The sequence below is a fragment of the Panthera onca genome, chromosome A1 (genome assembly GCF_046562875.1).
Source record: "Panthera onca isolate mPanOnc1 chromosome A1, mPanOnc1 haplotype 2, whole genome shotgun sequence".
NCBI classification, from domain to species: domain Eukaryota; kingdom Metazoa; phylum Chordata; class Mammalia; order Carnivora; family Felidae; genus Panthera; species Panthera onca.
Window position 1 is genome coordinate 158,645,660 of NC_138339.1, and position 15,778 is coordinate 158,661,437.

Below are 15,778 nucleotides of genomic sequence, written 5' to 3' on the forward strand. Positions count from 1 at the left end.
GGTGAGGTGAGGACCGAAGCAGGAGACCCCAGCTACACCCAGGGCTGAGGCCCCACACAGAAACAGGAGTGAGAGAGGGGTGCAGAGGCCAGCAGCACACCTGGGGGACCCTGGGGCACATACCTGGGGGACATCTGGGACACACCTAGAGACATACCTGGGGGGACACACCTGGGCCACATACCTAGGGGACGTCTGGAACACACCTGGAGGACACACCTGGGGGACACATCTGGGGGGCATCAGGACACACCTGGAGATGTCCCACACACCTGGGACACACACCAGGGGGACACACCTAGGGGACCCTGGGGCACATACGTGGGGGACATCTGAGACATACCTTGAGGACACACCTGGGACACACTTGGGGCACACATCTGGGCACACACCTGGGGGACATGTGGGACACACCTAGGGGACACACCTGGGAGACACAACTGGGGGACAACTGGGGGGCATCTAGGGGACATCTGGTACACACCTGGAGGTGTCCCACACACCTGGGCACACCTGGGGCACACATCTGGAGGACACACCTGGGGAACACAGCTGGTACACACCTAGGGGACACACCTGGGGCACACACCTGGGGGACATCTGGGACACAACTGGAGGACACACCTGGGGGACACAGGGACATCTAGGAGACACCTGGGGCACATCTGGGGATGCCAGGCCCAACAGAAGTGTCAGATTTGCAAAGGCATGGCCTTGTCTATCTAGTACACAGCAGGTACTCAGTAAACGTGTGGGGAAGAAAAGGAACCAATGGGGGTTGGTTATAGTTTAAAGAGGGGAGGAAGTGAGGGGTTGCAGAAACAGGAATGCCTGAGCCCAGGGGCCAGGTTGCCCAGCCCACCCCCTGTTCCTCTGGGGAGAAGAGGATGTTTGGGAGAGGGGTGTGGGTGAAAGGCAGGGGAGGCAGAAGTGAGGATTTGTGTATGAGCAGAGTCCCCTGCCTTTAACTCCTCCCTGCCTACCCGGCAGGGTTCAAAGGACAGGGGTCGCACTGCCTACCACACTTCCCAATCATGCCAGGCACACCAATCGCCTGGAGACCTTGCCAAAACAGACTCCGCTTCAGCGGCCTGGGGGTGGGGCTGCGACTGTGCGCCTCTTCTAAGCTGCTCGGGGGTGCAGTGGGCACGTCAGCGCGGTCCGCTCTGCTCTGGCACCCTCCTCTCCGTCACTGTACGTGAGACACAGAACAGATGATAGGCTTGGAACTGAGTAAATGGAGCCTCGACTTTATTCTTTTTCCAAAATATTTTTCAAAAAACAATTTTTAAAACTAAGTATTCAAAACATGGAAGAAAATATTCCACTTCCTTTGCCTTTCTATAGAAGTCTTACAGTAGTCTTCTCTGTATCTACACAAAAAAATCTAGCTCGGACCTTGATAGGAATTAAACCTATATGTCAATCTGGGGAGAACTGACATCTTTACTACGCTGAATCTTCCAACCTATGAATGTAATCTGTAACCTGTCTTCCCTCACCATAGTGAATATTTGAGCACACAAGTTCTGTACGTGTTGTATTGGATTAACACCTAAATATTCCTGTTTGTTTTGAGCAAATGTCAATCATAGTGTCGTTTGGGACCCATGTGCTTGTTGCTAGTAAATGAAACACAGTTGATTTGGGGGCGTTAACCTCGTAGACTTTGCCTTGCTGAACTCATGTACTCTAGATTTTTTGCAGAGTCTTTGGAATTTTCTACACATAACAATCCTGTTGTCTGAAAATAAGGACCTTCATTTCTTCCTTTCTAGTCTGTTGCCTTTTCTTTTCTTGTTTATTCCACTAGCTGGAACGCCCGCCCAGCACAAGGCTGACACAGAGAAGTGAGCGCAGAAGTCCATGCCTCATTATTGATCTTGGGGTAGACACCAGTCCTTCACCGCTAGAGAGGATGTTGGCTGTAAAGATTCTGTCAATGCTTTTAATGAAATTTCTGTCTATTCCTAGTCAACAGTCATAAATGAATGTTGAATTTTGTCAAGTGTTTTTTCTGCATCAGCTGGTATGATCACAGGATTTTTCTTCTTTGGCTTGTTAATGTGGGGCTTTACACGGATTGATTTTTTAATATTGAACCAGCTCCGCATCTCTAGAATATATCCCCCTTGGTCATGGTGTTTAATGCTTTTTATACATTGTTGGGTTCAATTTATCAATACTTGGTTAAGGAATTTTGTGTCTATATTTGTGAGGGATTTGGTCTGTAGTTGTTTGTGTTTCTTGCGCTGGCTTTGGTTTCGGTGAAGGGCATGCTGGTCTCATAAATCAGGTGGGGAAGTCCCCTTCTATTTTCCAAATGATACAGTACACAATTTGTGCTACTTCATTACCTGTTTGGTAGAATTCTCCAGTGAAACCATCAGGGCCTGAAGGGTTTTTTTGTTGTTGGGAGACCTTACATTATAAATTCAGTTTCCTTAATAGTTATAGGGCGATTCAAATTCTCTATTTCAAATGGGACAAGGTGTGTTTTTTGAGGAAGTGGCCAATTTCATCTAAGTTGTTGAGTTTACGTGCATAAAGTTGTGTGTGGCATTTCCTCTTTATGTCTGAAGGGTCTGTAGTAATATCTCATTTTATCCTTAATTTGGTTATTTATGTCTATTCTCTTGCTATAGATTTGTCAATTTTATTGACTTTTCAAAGAACCAGCTCTTTCACTGATTTTCCCTTTTGCTTTTGTTTTTAATTTCATCGATTTCTGATCTTAGCTTTTATTTCTTCCTTCTGCTTGCTTTCCCTGCCTCTTTTTCTAAATTTTCCAAGTGGAAACTGAGATTATTAAGACTCTCTCTCTTTTCTGATACATGCATTTGGAACTATAAATTCTTTTTTTTTAAGTTTATTTATTTTTGAGAGAGACAGAGACAGCTTGAGTGGGGGAGGGGCAGAGAGAAAGGAAGAGACTCTCCAGAAGGCTCTGTGCTGTCAGCATGGAGCTCAACATGGTGCTCAAACCCATGAAACCACGAGATCATGACCTGAGCTGAAAGCAAGAGTCAGATGCTTAACCGACTGAGACACCCAGGAGCCCCTAAATTTTTCTTTTAACACTGCATTAGTTGCATCCCATGAATTTTGATGTTCTATTTTTGTCTTCATCAGTCCTATGTTTTTTAAATTTCCCTCAAGACTTCCTTTTGACTTAGGAATTCTTTGAAATGTGATTTAGTTTTCACATGTTTGAGGATTCTCCTGTTATCTTTGTGTTATTTGTTTCTAGTTTGATTGTATCATGATTGGAGGACATTTGTGGAGCTTTGTTTAATGGCTCAGGATATGCTCTATTCTGGTATATGTTCCAAGATCACTTAAAAAGAAAGTGTATTCTGTTGTGCTTGGGTGGGCTAGCCTACAAATGTCAATGGCGTCCTGTTAATTGACAATATTGTTGAATTCTTCTATATCCGTGCTGATTTTCTATTTAGCTATTCTATCAATTATCGAGAGAGAACTGTTGAAGCCAGTTTTATTAGTTTGCTTTGCACATTTTGCATCTCTCTTATTTGGCGCATACACATTTAGGATTGCTATATCTTCTTGATGATTGACCCTTTATCATTACGTAATGTCTCCTGGAATTTTCTCTGCTCTGAAGTTATATGATATTAATATAACCACACCTGCTTCATTTGATTAGTATTTATTTGCATGATGTATCTTTTTTCATCCTTTTGTGTTCAACCTGCCTATATCATTCTATTTGAGATAAGCTTCTAGTAGACAGCCTATATTTGGGTCTTTTTTTTTTTTTTTTTTTTTTTTTTAGAAACAAAGCATTCTTTTTTTTTTTAACGTTTTATTTATTTTTGAGACAGAGAGAGACAGAGCATGAACGGGGGAGGGGCAGAGAGAGAGGGAGACACAGAATCGGAAGCAGGCTCCAGGCTCCAAGCCATCAGCCCAGAGCCCGACGCGGGGCTCGAACTCACGGACCGCGAGATCATGACCTGAGCTGAAGTCGGCCACTCAACCGACTGAGCCACCCAGGCGCCCCATGGGTCTGTTTTTAAATCTACTCTGTCAGTCTCTGTTTTGTTTTGTTTTGTTTTTGACTGATGTATTTATAGCATTTACATTTAATGTAATTGTTGATGAGGTCTGGCATTTTTCCTGTGGGTTACTTTGAAAAATTTTTAGGATTCAATTTTGATTTATCTATAGTATTTTTATGTGTATCTCTTTATGCATATTTTTATTGGTTGCTGTTGGTATCATATGTACATAATTTATCACATTCTATTGCTGTCACTTTAGCAGTTCAAGTGAAGTGCAGAAATATCACATCCCTTTATCCTTTCCTGTTTATAATTACCTTAATTATTTCATCTACATACATTTAGAACAATATCAGGCAATGTTATGGTTTTTGTTTCAACCATCAAACATAATTTAGAAAATTCAAGAAGAGGGACTCAGATGGTTAAGTGTCTGACACTTGGTTTTAGCTCAGGTCATGATTTCACGGTTTGTGAGTTCAAGCCCCGCTTTGGGTTCTGTGCCGACAGTGCGGGGCTTGCTTGGGACTCTCTCTCTCCTTCTCTCTCTGCCCCTCTCCCACTCAAGCATGCATATGCTCTCTCTCAAAATGAATAAATTATTAAAAAAGAGAAAAGGAAATTCAAGAAGAAAAGGAGAGCTTATAGTATTTGCCCATGTTTCGCTTACCATGTTATTTCATCCTTCCTAATGCTCCCATATTCTTTCAACACCGTCTTTCTGTTTCGAGAACTTCCTTTAGCCATACTTTTAGGATAAGTCTACTGCTGGAAAATTATCTTCCTTTCCTTTTCCTTCATTTGAGAATGTTGGGGTCCCTTCATCCCTGCTATTTGTGCTGGGTTCAGGATCTGGGTAACAGATCTCTTCTTTCAGCATCTAAATATATTTTGCAGCTTCCTTCTGACTCTGCTTTCTGAAGAGTAATCTGTAATTCAAATGTTTTTTTCTCTGGCTGCTTTCTTGATTTTTGTGTGTGTATGTTTTCAATTTTCAGAAGTTTAATCATGATGCACTGTGGATCTGGGGAGTTACCCTATTCGGATTTCACTTGGCTTTGTGAACACACAGGTTTATATCTTTTGCTGTGTTTGGGAGTTTTCAGCCCGGTCCTCTTTCTTCTCTCCTTCCAGAACTCTGATCGCACAGATGTTACATCTCCATTAGTCCCCAGGTCCCTGAGGCACTGAACATCTTTTTCCTACTGTTCAGATCACGTAATTTCTATTATTTTTTCTTCCATGTCACTGATTTCTTTCCTCTGTCCCCTCCTTTATGCAGCTGAATCCATTCATTGAGCTTTTTATGTTCATTATTGTATTTTTTATAATATTTCCGTTGGTTCTTCTTTGTATCTTCTGTTTCTTTCCTTAAACTTTTTGTTGAGACTATTTTTTTCTTTGTTTCACAAGTTTATGATTCCTCCCTCAAGCATTTTTATCACAACTGCCTTAAAATCTCTGATTCCAACAGCCTTATCACTTTGATATTGGCACCTTTTGATTGCCTTGTTTTAATTCATTTTGAAATCTTCCTGGTTCTTGACTAAAATGCATGATTATCAGTTGAAACCTGGATATTTTCCTATCATTTAATCCTTCAGTTTTAGCTGGCTTTTTTTTTTTATTCCACCCCAGCAGCGTAAGGGGGTGGGCCCCACCTCTTTTCTGCCAGGTGGGGGAGAAGTCTGGGCTCCCCACATCGTCTGGAGCCCGCTCTTTGTGGGGCATCTGTCGCACGTTCTCAGAGCATGCTGTGTGGGAGCCTCCCTCCCCTGCCTCTCCTCCCTGCAGGCACACATCCGGAGGGCACTGTGATCATGTGTGTGCAGTTCAGCCCACACTTTCTCACATCTGGGACTCCAGAGACTAAATGTGGATGGTTTCTTTCAACGACTTCTGGAAACGATTCACTTCTTGCTCATTTCAAGGACATGTCTATACTTCCCAGGTGAGGGTGGCATTTATTCTGTGGGGATGGTCGCTTCTCTGTCTTCAGGCCCCGGCGGCTGGGGTCCCAGGCCCATGGGCCGTGGGCAATTAGCAACCTAACGTCACTGTGTCTTACTGACCTGAAATCCCCAAGTTGTGAATGAGAACAGCGTACGAAAGACACACAGATTTGGTCCATTAAAAAATTACGAGTCCAAGCTAAAATGGTGCTACTCCATCTGAATCTCTGGGGGCTCATTTTGCTAACAAATGAAATCATGTTAAAGAAAATAAGTCAGAACAACTGAAAAGAGCACTTTTCATTATTCTTCTTCCAAATGAAACCGTCAAATTTGGCTACAAATGTCCCCTCAGAGGGAAAACCTAGAGGGGACAGCAAATGAAATCCTAGGTCCTTGGGTACAATACCTGTTATTTTAATCAGGCTTTGACTTGGATATTTGTGAAAAGACTTCTGTGGTACATTTGTCTCATGGCAGCGGTAGGTACCCCGGTGAGCAGATGTCACGGCCCCAGCTACATAAACCGCCAAGGTCTCCTGCTTCTGGTCCTGTGTCAGGGTGGTCAGGGGGCCTGCAGCCCTCTGGGCGGTCAGGCCACCTTGGCAGGTCAGCTCATTCAGAAACTCGGCCCTGGGACAGGCGGCAGGCATACCTATGGCCCGGTGATTCCGACATGCTGTCAGCCCACGCGTGCCCCGGGCATCACTGGGGTCCTAAAGCCACAGGCACAGTCCACCAGGAGCCCCCGCTGGGTCAGAATCTGCATTTCAACAAGGTGCCAGGGGCCAGAGCAGACAAGGACTTGGCCAAGGGCATCCGGAGAGGAGGGGTGGCGAGGCGAGGAGGCATCTGATAGCCACTGTGTTTGGATAGCAAGGCGTGATCACCGCCCTGGTTCTTTCCCCGGAGACTTGACCTTCAGGGGAGGAGACTATAAAACCCACAGGCCACCTTTCTCCCCTCAGGCCAGGTGTGGGGAGCTCCCTGATCCGCAGGGGCGATGGCGGCGCTGCAGGAGAAGAAGTCATGCAGCCAGCGGATGGAGGAGTTTCAGCGCTACTGCTGGAACCCGGACACCGGGCAGATGCTGGGCCGGACGCTGTCGCGGTGGGGTGTGTGCCCGCGGGGACGGGGACGTGGTGGGGTGGGGGGTGTGCCCGCGGGGATGGGGACGTGGTGGGGTGGGGGGTGTGCCCGCGGGGACGGGGACGCTGTGCTGTCCAGGCACCCAGGACCCAGGAGGCTGCCTGTCTCCAACCAGATAACCCAAGGCCCATTTTGGCTCCAACGCCCCCCTGACAAAGTGGGATCATCTGAGAGCTGGCCGCAAAGGTTCAGCCACAGACTTGAGAACAGCATTTTTAAAGCTATGCTCCTAAAACTTACGATTTTTATTTTTTTATTTAAAAAATTTTTTTCATGTTTATTTATTTATTCTGAGAGTGAGACATAGCACAAGCGGGGGAGGGGCAGAGAGAGGGAGACACAGAATCCAAACAGGCTCTGGGCTCTGAGCTGCCAGCACAGAGCCTGACGCACAGTTCGAACCCACGAACCGTGAGATCATGACCTGAGATGAAACTAAGCCAGATGCTTAACTGACTGAGCCACCCAAGCGCCCCAAACTTATGATTTTTAGACTGTTAAGGGGTACGGAGCACCTCTTGGGTGAGGAGAACGTTCTAGAACCTGACAGACGTGATGGTTGCACAGCACTGTGTGTGAATGCACTGTGAACACCACTGCCTTGCGCACTGAGGTGGTTAAACCTGCAGCTTTACACTGCACACCCCCCTCCCTGCAGTATGGATCAGCCTCTACTATGTGGCCTTCTACGTGGTGATGACCGCAATCTTTGCTCTGTGCATTTACACACTCATGTGCACACTCGACCCGTACACACCTGACTACCAAGACCAGCTAAAGTCACCAGGTAAGGGGGGCTCATGCCTGGACCCCAGGACCCAGTGCGTCAGGCCACATGCAGTCTGGGAGCCCCGGGCTCAGAACACAGACCCTCAGGAACAAAGCCCAGAGAGGCAATCAGGAGGGGCCACTCATGCCACGGCCCAGGGCTCTGAGGGGGACACCCTCCCATCCCCGCTGGGGCCTCAGGGCTCGGAAGGGGGACACCCTCCCACCAGGGCCCCGGGACTCTAAAGGGGACACCCTCCTGCCCCACCCTGGGCCCCAGGACTCTAAAGGGGCCCCCCAGGCATGGACAGCCCCTCAGCTTCTTTTGAGGACAGTGGCCCCAGGTTATGGTCAGACTTTGGCTGTTGTTTTAATTGTTAAAACAGATTTGTTACAGGGACCATGTTCACATCGCTCACTTTAGATGCCGACAAAGGTGCACAGGGCCCGTCTGGGAGAAGGCACCGAGCAGGGAGGCTGGAGCCAGAGGAGAGGGCTTGGTGGGAGGAAAGGGCTTTTGTCTTGCACTGGACGCACGTCTGCACCGAGGCCTCTCCTGTTACCACGTCCACAAACACGAGCTCGGTTTAGAACACACTGTTCTCTAAGAGCAGCTGGTCTGCCGTCCCGTGTGGGGAAGGACGCTTGGAACAAAGGCCGAGCCCCGTGTCCGGAGTCACCTCTGGACCTAGCCCAGCTGCCTGCACAGACCAAACGAGAAAGGGCAGGGGGAGAAGGGGGAAGAAGTGAAGGAGGAAAACGCACTTTCCGGCACAACTATGGAGACTCTCACCACTCGTGGGTGGCGTCCCTACACTTCCCACGGAAGCAATAGCCCGAGAAACGCCCAGCGGCCACACCGCTTCCTGTGGGAGGAAAGGAAAACCCAGCAGTGAGAGCCGGGGGGCGTGTGTTCCCCCAGGCAGGCCCCTCCACCCCAGGGGTCTTCGGGAAATCCCTTCACCCGGCATCACAACACCACAGTGCTCTACTGGGCGTCGTTTTTAGAGCCAGGCAACAGGTAAGCTCACGGTGGCCGCAGAACAGAGTGTGATGCGTGACACACGTGCTTCGCCCGGAGCCCGGGGGGTGGGGGGGAGCAGCCACCACTGACACGCACGAACAGGCTGAGAGTGCCAGCAGAGAGGACCCTGTGCAGCGTGCCCACGCTCCCCTGGGTCAGATCCTCGCCAGGGTTTGACCTGAATCTGCACACAGACGTTGCGCCCACAGCATCCACAAAAGGACAGAACACCGGCTGACGTATCTAAAAAGTCCCCACGTCAAAGGGGCCAGCTTCATTCACACAGGGAAACAGCACGTGGTATCTGTGGACAGTTCGATGACGACACACGACAGCATCAGGACACGGAAGGAGGAGAGTGGAATCTGGGTGGTGGGACCCCATTTATCCAATTTATGGCACACACGGGGTCGCGCATCTGACGCTCACAGAAGCGAGGACGCCCCCCGCACACAGGCAACCACTGCCGCTCCCTACACGTGTGCATCCTGACTTTTTGTACGATTAACATGTTGTCAATTGCTTTTAATCAAAACCAGTGAAGATTTTTCAAATGTGTATTCAAATACAACTCCGCCTAGCATGGTTCCGACAAGTCGGGCAGGGCCCCTGCGGAGCCACTGTTGCGGAGGACACACAGACACTGTCCCCTCACACGGGGGCCCCTGAGGACCGCAGCAACCCATGCTTGGCCGCCGGGCCAGACAGCGGTGTGTGGGAGTCTGCAGCACGTGGCTGGGTGTAACCAACACCTTGGGGGGAACTGAGTCACACGCATCCTGCTCTCTTCCCAGGGGTGACCTTGAGGCCAGATGTCTACGGGGACAAGGGCCTGGACATTTCCTACAATGTCTCCGACAACAGGACCTGGGTGGACCTCGTGCACACCCTCCACACCTTCCTGGCAGGTGAAGTTTAACAAGCTTCCAGCCTCTGCTTTTCCCGCTTCCAAGACAATTTCGTGGAGGGGCCTGGGCTGTGCCCCCCTCCAGCCAGCCCCAGTGCACGTGTCCCCACAGGCTACTCGCCAGAGTCCCAGCAGGACAGCATCAACTGCACCTCCGAGAAGTACTTCTTCCAGGAAAAGTTCATGGCCCCCAACCACACCAAGTTCTCCTGCAAGTTCACAGCAGACATGCTGCAAAATTGCTCAGGGCTGGTGGACCCCAACTTCGGCTTCGCAGAAGGAAGGCCGTGCTTTGTGATTAAAATGAACAGGGTGAGTCCTGAGGGTGCCTGTGGAGACGGCCGTGGCATGGAGGCCGGGGGTCTGGCCCTCACGTGACCCACATGCCCCTGTCCACGGTGGCGGGGCTGGGACACGCACCGCTCTTCCCTCCCGCTCTGTTCCTATGCTCAGCGTGCCCTGAGCTTCCCCCCGATACGACCTGAAAACAGCTCACACAGCAGCAGCACCTCGACACTGGGCAGCAGAGTCCAGCTCGTGTGCACAACAGCTCGACAGCAGCCGGGCCACATACAGGTGCTGGGAGGGCACCCGGACACAATCCAGAGCAGAGGTTTTCAATATGGGCCAGGGACCCTCTGCCAGGCATGAGGGAGGCTGGACAGGCCAGTGCGAGAGCCGCAGGAGAGCACAGCCCATGCAGCCTCGGTGTAGGGGATGGGGACATCCCACCAGAGGCTGATGACGGCAGAAGGGCCAGGGGTGTCTGCTCCATACTGGGCGACAGGTGCGGTCTGGGGACTCCCCACACCTGCCCAGCGCTATTTATCTCCCTTCCCAAGAGACGGGGAGGCCACGAGTGTGTGCCCTACACACGCTCCTGGGTCCCTGCTGGGTCTCGTCACCGCCTGGCAGGGGAAGGGCGTGCGGGGAGGGCAGTACTGCCCTGGGCACCAGGCACAAGGAAGTACATCCGAAGGCCGAGACCCCAGGAGGCTGAAAGAGCGTGACGTGGGAGCAGCACAGGTGAGCTGCGGGCGGCGGGGGCAGCTGCCGTGCCCGCTCCAGGGCCCCGAGGAGCACCAGGGAGTGGCTCTGCGGGCGGTGACAACGGAGCCCCAGGCCAGACAGGCCCCTCACACACACAGCCGGCGGGAGAGCTACAAGGACGCCCTTCCCTTCCAGATCGTCAAGTTCCTCCCCAGCAACAGCACGGCGCCCAGGGTGGACTGCGCCTTCCTGGTGAGTGCGCGGCCGTGGCGGTGGAGCCACTTCTCCCCAAGCTCCTCTCAGCCGCCAGCCCAACCGTCCGGATCCACAGTCGCACCAACCGTCACAAACCATCACTTAGAGCAGCTTCATTAAGGGCACAAAAACCGAGTAAGAAAAACAGTGTATCATTGTTACTGTTCTGCTTCCAGAAGCGTCTGGAACAGTACGTTACTAACACGCTTCAAAGTATTTGGTGGCAGTTTAGAAAAAACCGAGGTACCTTTTTACATTTTTTTTCTCTTATTTACTTACACGTATGCCAGGTGACCAACAGCCATGGATGTTTAACAGCATACGTGTTCGGGCTCCTAAGAGTTGGCATGAATTCACTCCAGTTTTTCTAAAAACCAGCTTTTAAAAAATTTTTTCATTTACCTATTTTGAGAGAAAGAGAGAGAGAGAGAGCACGCACACAGGGGAGGGGCAGAGAGAGAGGGAGAATCCCAAGCAGGCTCCACACTGTCAGCACAGAGCCCGAAGCAGGGTTCCATGTCACAAACTATGAGACCACGACCTGAGCCAAAATCAAGAGTCAGACGCTTAACTGGCTGAGCCCCCCCCACCCCCGCCCCGCTGCAAAACCAGTTTTCAAGCACAAAAAAACAGACTGCTTCCGTTCATCATTTTCTAAAGCTTGTTTCCCTGGCGGCTGCGACAGGAGGCTCCCTTAGGGCAGCGCCTACCTCCAGGGCCTGTCTCTTGTGGGCAAGTCCCTGGCTCGCTCTGGGCCCTCCTGTAGTCACTCGACCACACATGTAGGCCAACCTGAGCTTTAACAGACACCAAAGTGTTCTCCATCTGTGTTCTGACGAAATCCAGCCACCCGCCAGGCAGTTCGCAGACTCTGACAATGACGAGAAACGAGAAAGCAGTGCTTACCCCAGAATGTCACACAAACTTTTGGCCAGTTTTGGCAAAACCGGCCCACCCAGCCTCACGGCTTTCACTGCCGTATACGGACAGACCAGCACATTCTTCACTCTGATAGGTCACCAAAGTGACCTTAGTTTGGCAAAATAATAGGTTATGTGCCCGATGGGATCTCAGTACTGATCCTAAAGACCAGATCTGGTCTCTGGTAACTGCACATGAACTGTTTGCGTGCACACACACACAGACAACCAGGCAGGACACACACAAGCTGCACGCACATGTACCCAGCTCCTGCCTCACCCAGGTGGTGGCCTCTCTGCCCCCAGGACCAGCAAAAGGACGCCCAGCCCCTGCAGGTGGAGTACTTCCCACCCAACGGCACCTTCAGCCTCCACTACTTCCCTTACTACGGGAGCAAAGCACAGGTAGGCCTGCCACCAGCCGCAGAACCGTCTCAAAGTTAGCAACGTGCTCGGTGTGAGGACAGCCATCAACATTCACCTGCACCGCAAACCAGGCTGCCTCAGCCCATCCTGACCACACAGCTCCCTGGGCACTTCCCAAACCCACCGCCTGTAACTACCGGAAAGCACAAGGCTCTCACACAAAACATAAATATCAAGCCTAATTCTTCTAACCTTCCGAGCACTTCCCAAATCCTGTTGTGACACCACATATCCATTTTGAAGCACTTCCTCCAAGTCTCTTAATTTTTCCTGTTTTATTTTTAAACTAATTTTCATCAAGCACAATTTGAGGCCAACTTTGTCACTGGTGCTGTCTCACCCCCCAGACCAACTCTCCTCGTTCCTACATGGAGAGAGACCCCTCTGTCCGTGAGTTCTGGCACACAGCAGAGGGTGTGAGGGCAGCCATGCTCAGATAGGGCAGGCGGGCACCGCCTCCGAGCAGCCCGCCCGGATGTCTGCCACAGTTTCTAACTCTCGCTTCCTCCCGTCTTCCCACATTGTTCCAGCCCCACTACAGCAACCCTCTGGTCGCTGTAAAACTTCTCAACGTCCCCAGAAACACGGAGGTCCTCATCGTGTGCAAGATCCTGGCCGATCATGTAACATTTGACAACCCCCACGATCCCTACGAGGGGAAGGTGGAGTTCAAGCTCAAAATCCAGCAGTAGAGAGCAGGGCGCCCGGCCGCCAAGCACTGGAAGCCAGCCCAGAGCCACAGGCTGTGACCTGTAAGCACTTAGCACTGGAGTCGACGGCTTCTCGCTAAGTCTTCTCTGCTCCTTGACACAGAATTCGTAGTGAGGATCAAAACGCTGGGCCAACACGGTGACCCCGAGGCAGTGGTTACCCACTAACGATGCCCAGATACTCGCCCCAAGCGAACTTCTCTCTCCTTACTGTGCCTCAGCTTCCCTGACCTCTGCAATTTCTGGGACCCATGTCAGCAAGAAACACGCCTCACGAGGACGGACGATCGGAAGGCTTGCTTTTAAAGACACAATTCCTACCCTGTACAAATAAAGCACATTAAAGTCACACTTTGCTCTACATACAATAGTCACGTCTTTCCTGATAAGGGGAAAAATAACAAAAAAGTCACTTTTTCTTTAAGAACTCTCTTATTAAAGTTTCAATCCCAAGTCAGGGAAATCAGACTACGCTGAGGAGCCAGAGCTCTGGCTGGTAAGGAGGGGTGGCGAGCGGGTGGCGATCAGGTGGCGGGTGGGGCATAGCAAACCCCAGAGGAAGTCAGGGCACTGCGGTTGCCAAGGTGCACACCTCCGCCTCCGCCAGCTGCTCTAGAAAAACCTGGAGCATTGTGGCCAAACAAGCCCCCTGTCCCAGAGCAACCCCGCCTCCCACCCTAGTATCGCATGCGGCCTGGTGTCTTACTCCCATGCAAGCAAGCACCCCACACGTTGTCTGGGGGTCCCGCCCGCACACAGCAGGCAAAGGGCGCCAGAACTCAGTGGCCCCCTGGCCCTCAGGGCAGTTGAGGGAAGTCATGACCGGCCAGAGCAGGCAGGTGGCCACATCCACCCACGGGACTGTGGGCTCCCTTGCAAGGCCTGTGGCTTCAAAACACTGGTGGGTTTTCTCAGCTGGTTCAAGTTAAGATGGTGAACTGTCCTTTCTTCTCTGACGATCTTATTCTTTCTGAGACTCAACAGCCCAGAACCTGTCCCAGCTCTGAGGACGCAGGAGGAGGGTGAGGGGCGCTCTGTGTGCAGCCCGGTGACTGTCCTCGCTCAGCGAGAAGACACACGCTGCAGCTTCCGCACAATAATCGTGAATTAGAGGAACACGGAGCTGGTTTAAAATGCCCATGCGCGTTTTATTAATAAAAACTAACAGTGCCGAGTTAAACAAGTCAAACAATTAAAGTCTCTTTATATTCCATAAAATATTACAGAAAAGTTTATTTGTGTTTCAATAAAAAGACTATTGTTGTAGAACAGGCAGCTAACAGCAACTGTGCGGTTAATGGTTCTTTGTGAATAAATTTTAAAAGGGACTACTGCCTGTCCTGAAATTCCGTTTCTTTTTATAAAAAAAGAACTATTAAAAATGATTGACAAATTTTGAGTTAAAAAACTGTTAGAACATTCTCTATATTTAATGTCAACTTTATCGTAGATTATAGGAAGATGCTCACGAAACAAATACGACGTTTGTTTCCGTTTGCGTCTTTAGACGACAGACGTGTAGGTGTGTAAACAACTATATAGTAAAGTCTGCAGACGCTGCCTGTGAGAAATCAGGCAGGCCTCACCGCAAGCCACACGCCGCTCCAAGCCCTCCAGTTTTCGTAGCTGCACCAGCACGGCAGTGAACTTTTACCAAACAAAACAAAAACAAATAAAGAACTTCGCAATTTGCTGCAACATAGAGGAAAAAAAAAAAATGAACAAACTTGATGGAGTCACACAGTCAATATAATTTAAGGGAAAATAAAGTCCTAATACAATTCGTGGCCCAAGGCTGAAGAGCAGGGCTCGGCCGGCACCGTCCGCGGCTGCCGGCGGGCTGTGGGAGGAGGCACACTCAGCAAGAACCAAGGGGCAAAGTGAACTCTGAGCTACAGACAGACAACGCAAACAAGATCCTGGACAGCGGAGAGAGGCCCTGCGTCGTGGCCGGCGCCCCAGTGCGCCCCAAGCCCCCGTGGAACGCAGCCCTCGCCCGCTCTGGCGTCTCCTCGGGAGGGGCCAAGGAGGAACCCAGCCCACACCAAAAGCAGTCTCTCCCGACGCGGACTGTGAGGGCCGGCCGCGGGTGTCAGTCCTCCTCCTCATTCTCATTGAAGTCGTCGTCCTCCTCCTCGTCCTCCCCGACGTACGACACGGGGGTCTCCACCCGGGAGCCGCTGTACTGGGACCCGCTGGAGCTCGTGGCCAGCACGCCATCCGCACCATTGGTCAGGTCGCTGCGGGAACGAGGAGACAAGGCGGTCAGCAGCACGCAGCCCGAGTGGGGCGCCCCCACGTCCGCTCCCGCCGAGCTGGCGCTTCACCCCAAGCCCCTCCTCAAGACAAAGATCACCACACACGAGGCAACGCCGGCAGGGCCACAATATCTGTCATGACATCACAAACCAAGCCCCGACGGGCTCAAACTGGAAACCACAGGTCCTTCTTCCAGGCCTCGTACTTGTGACCTCCTGGATCTCCAGGAGAGAGGGGACAACAGGTGAGGAAAAAGGGGCCCCAAAAAGGACATGGAGCCCTCCAAAGCAAGGCATTCCAGATGGCAGCGCACGGGGGTGCCCAGCGAGTTGTGTGTGCACGTGTTATGTGCATGGCTATGTATGTGTGTGCACATGTATGCACGTGTGTGAC

General features: G+C 50.9%; 2 protein-coding genes across 6 annotated transcripts in view; one reads left to right on the forward strand and one right to left on the reverse strand.

Moving 5' to 3' along the window:
• The first annotated feature begins 6,910 nt into the window (after positions 1–6,910).
• ATP4B (ATPase H+/K+ transporting subunit beta) lies at positions 6,911–13,108 on the forward strand. Its single transcript, XM_060636617.3, has 7 exons — positions 6,911–7,092; positions 7,785–7,913; positions 9,713–9,826; positions 9,938–10,137; positions 11,011–11,067; positions 12,297–12,395; positions 12,947–13,108. The coding sequence occupies exons 1-7, from the start codon at positions 6,981–6,983 to the stop codon at positions 13,106–13,108; spliced, it is 873 nt and encodes a 290-aa protein (XP_060492600.2). The 5' UTR covers positions 6,911–6,980.
• Positions 13,109–14,250: 1,142 nt separating this feature from the next.
• Positions 14,251–15,778, reverse strand: part of TFDP1 (transcription factor Dp-1) — a 40,261-nt gene continuing 38,733 nt past the window's right edge. For all 5 annotated transcript variants that reach the window (XM_078452710.2, XM_078452704.2, XM_078452716.2 and 2 more), the window contains one exon: positions 14,251–15,366. In XM_078452710.2, the coding sequence (XP_078308836.1) occupies positions 15,219–15,366 (148 nt within the window). In that variant the 3' untranslated portion in view covers positions 14,251–15,218. The remainder of the gene's footprint in view (positions 15,367–15,778) is intronic.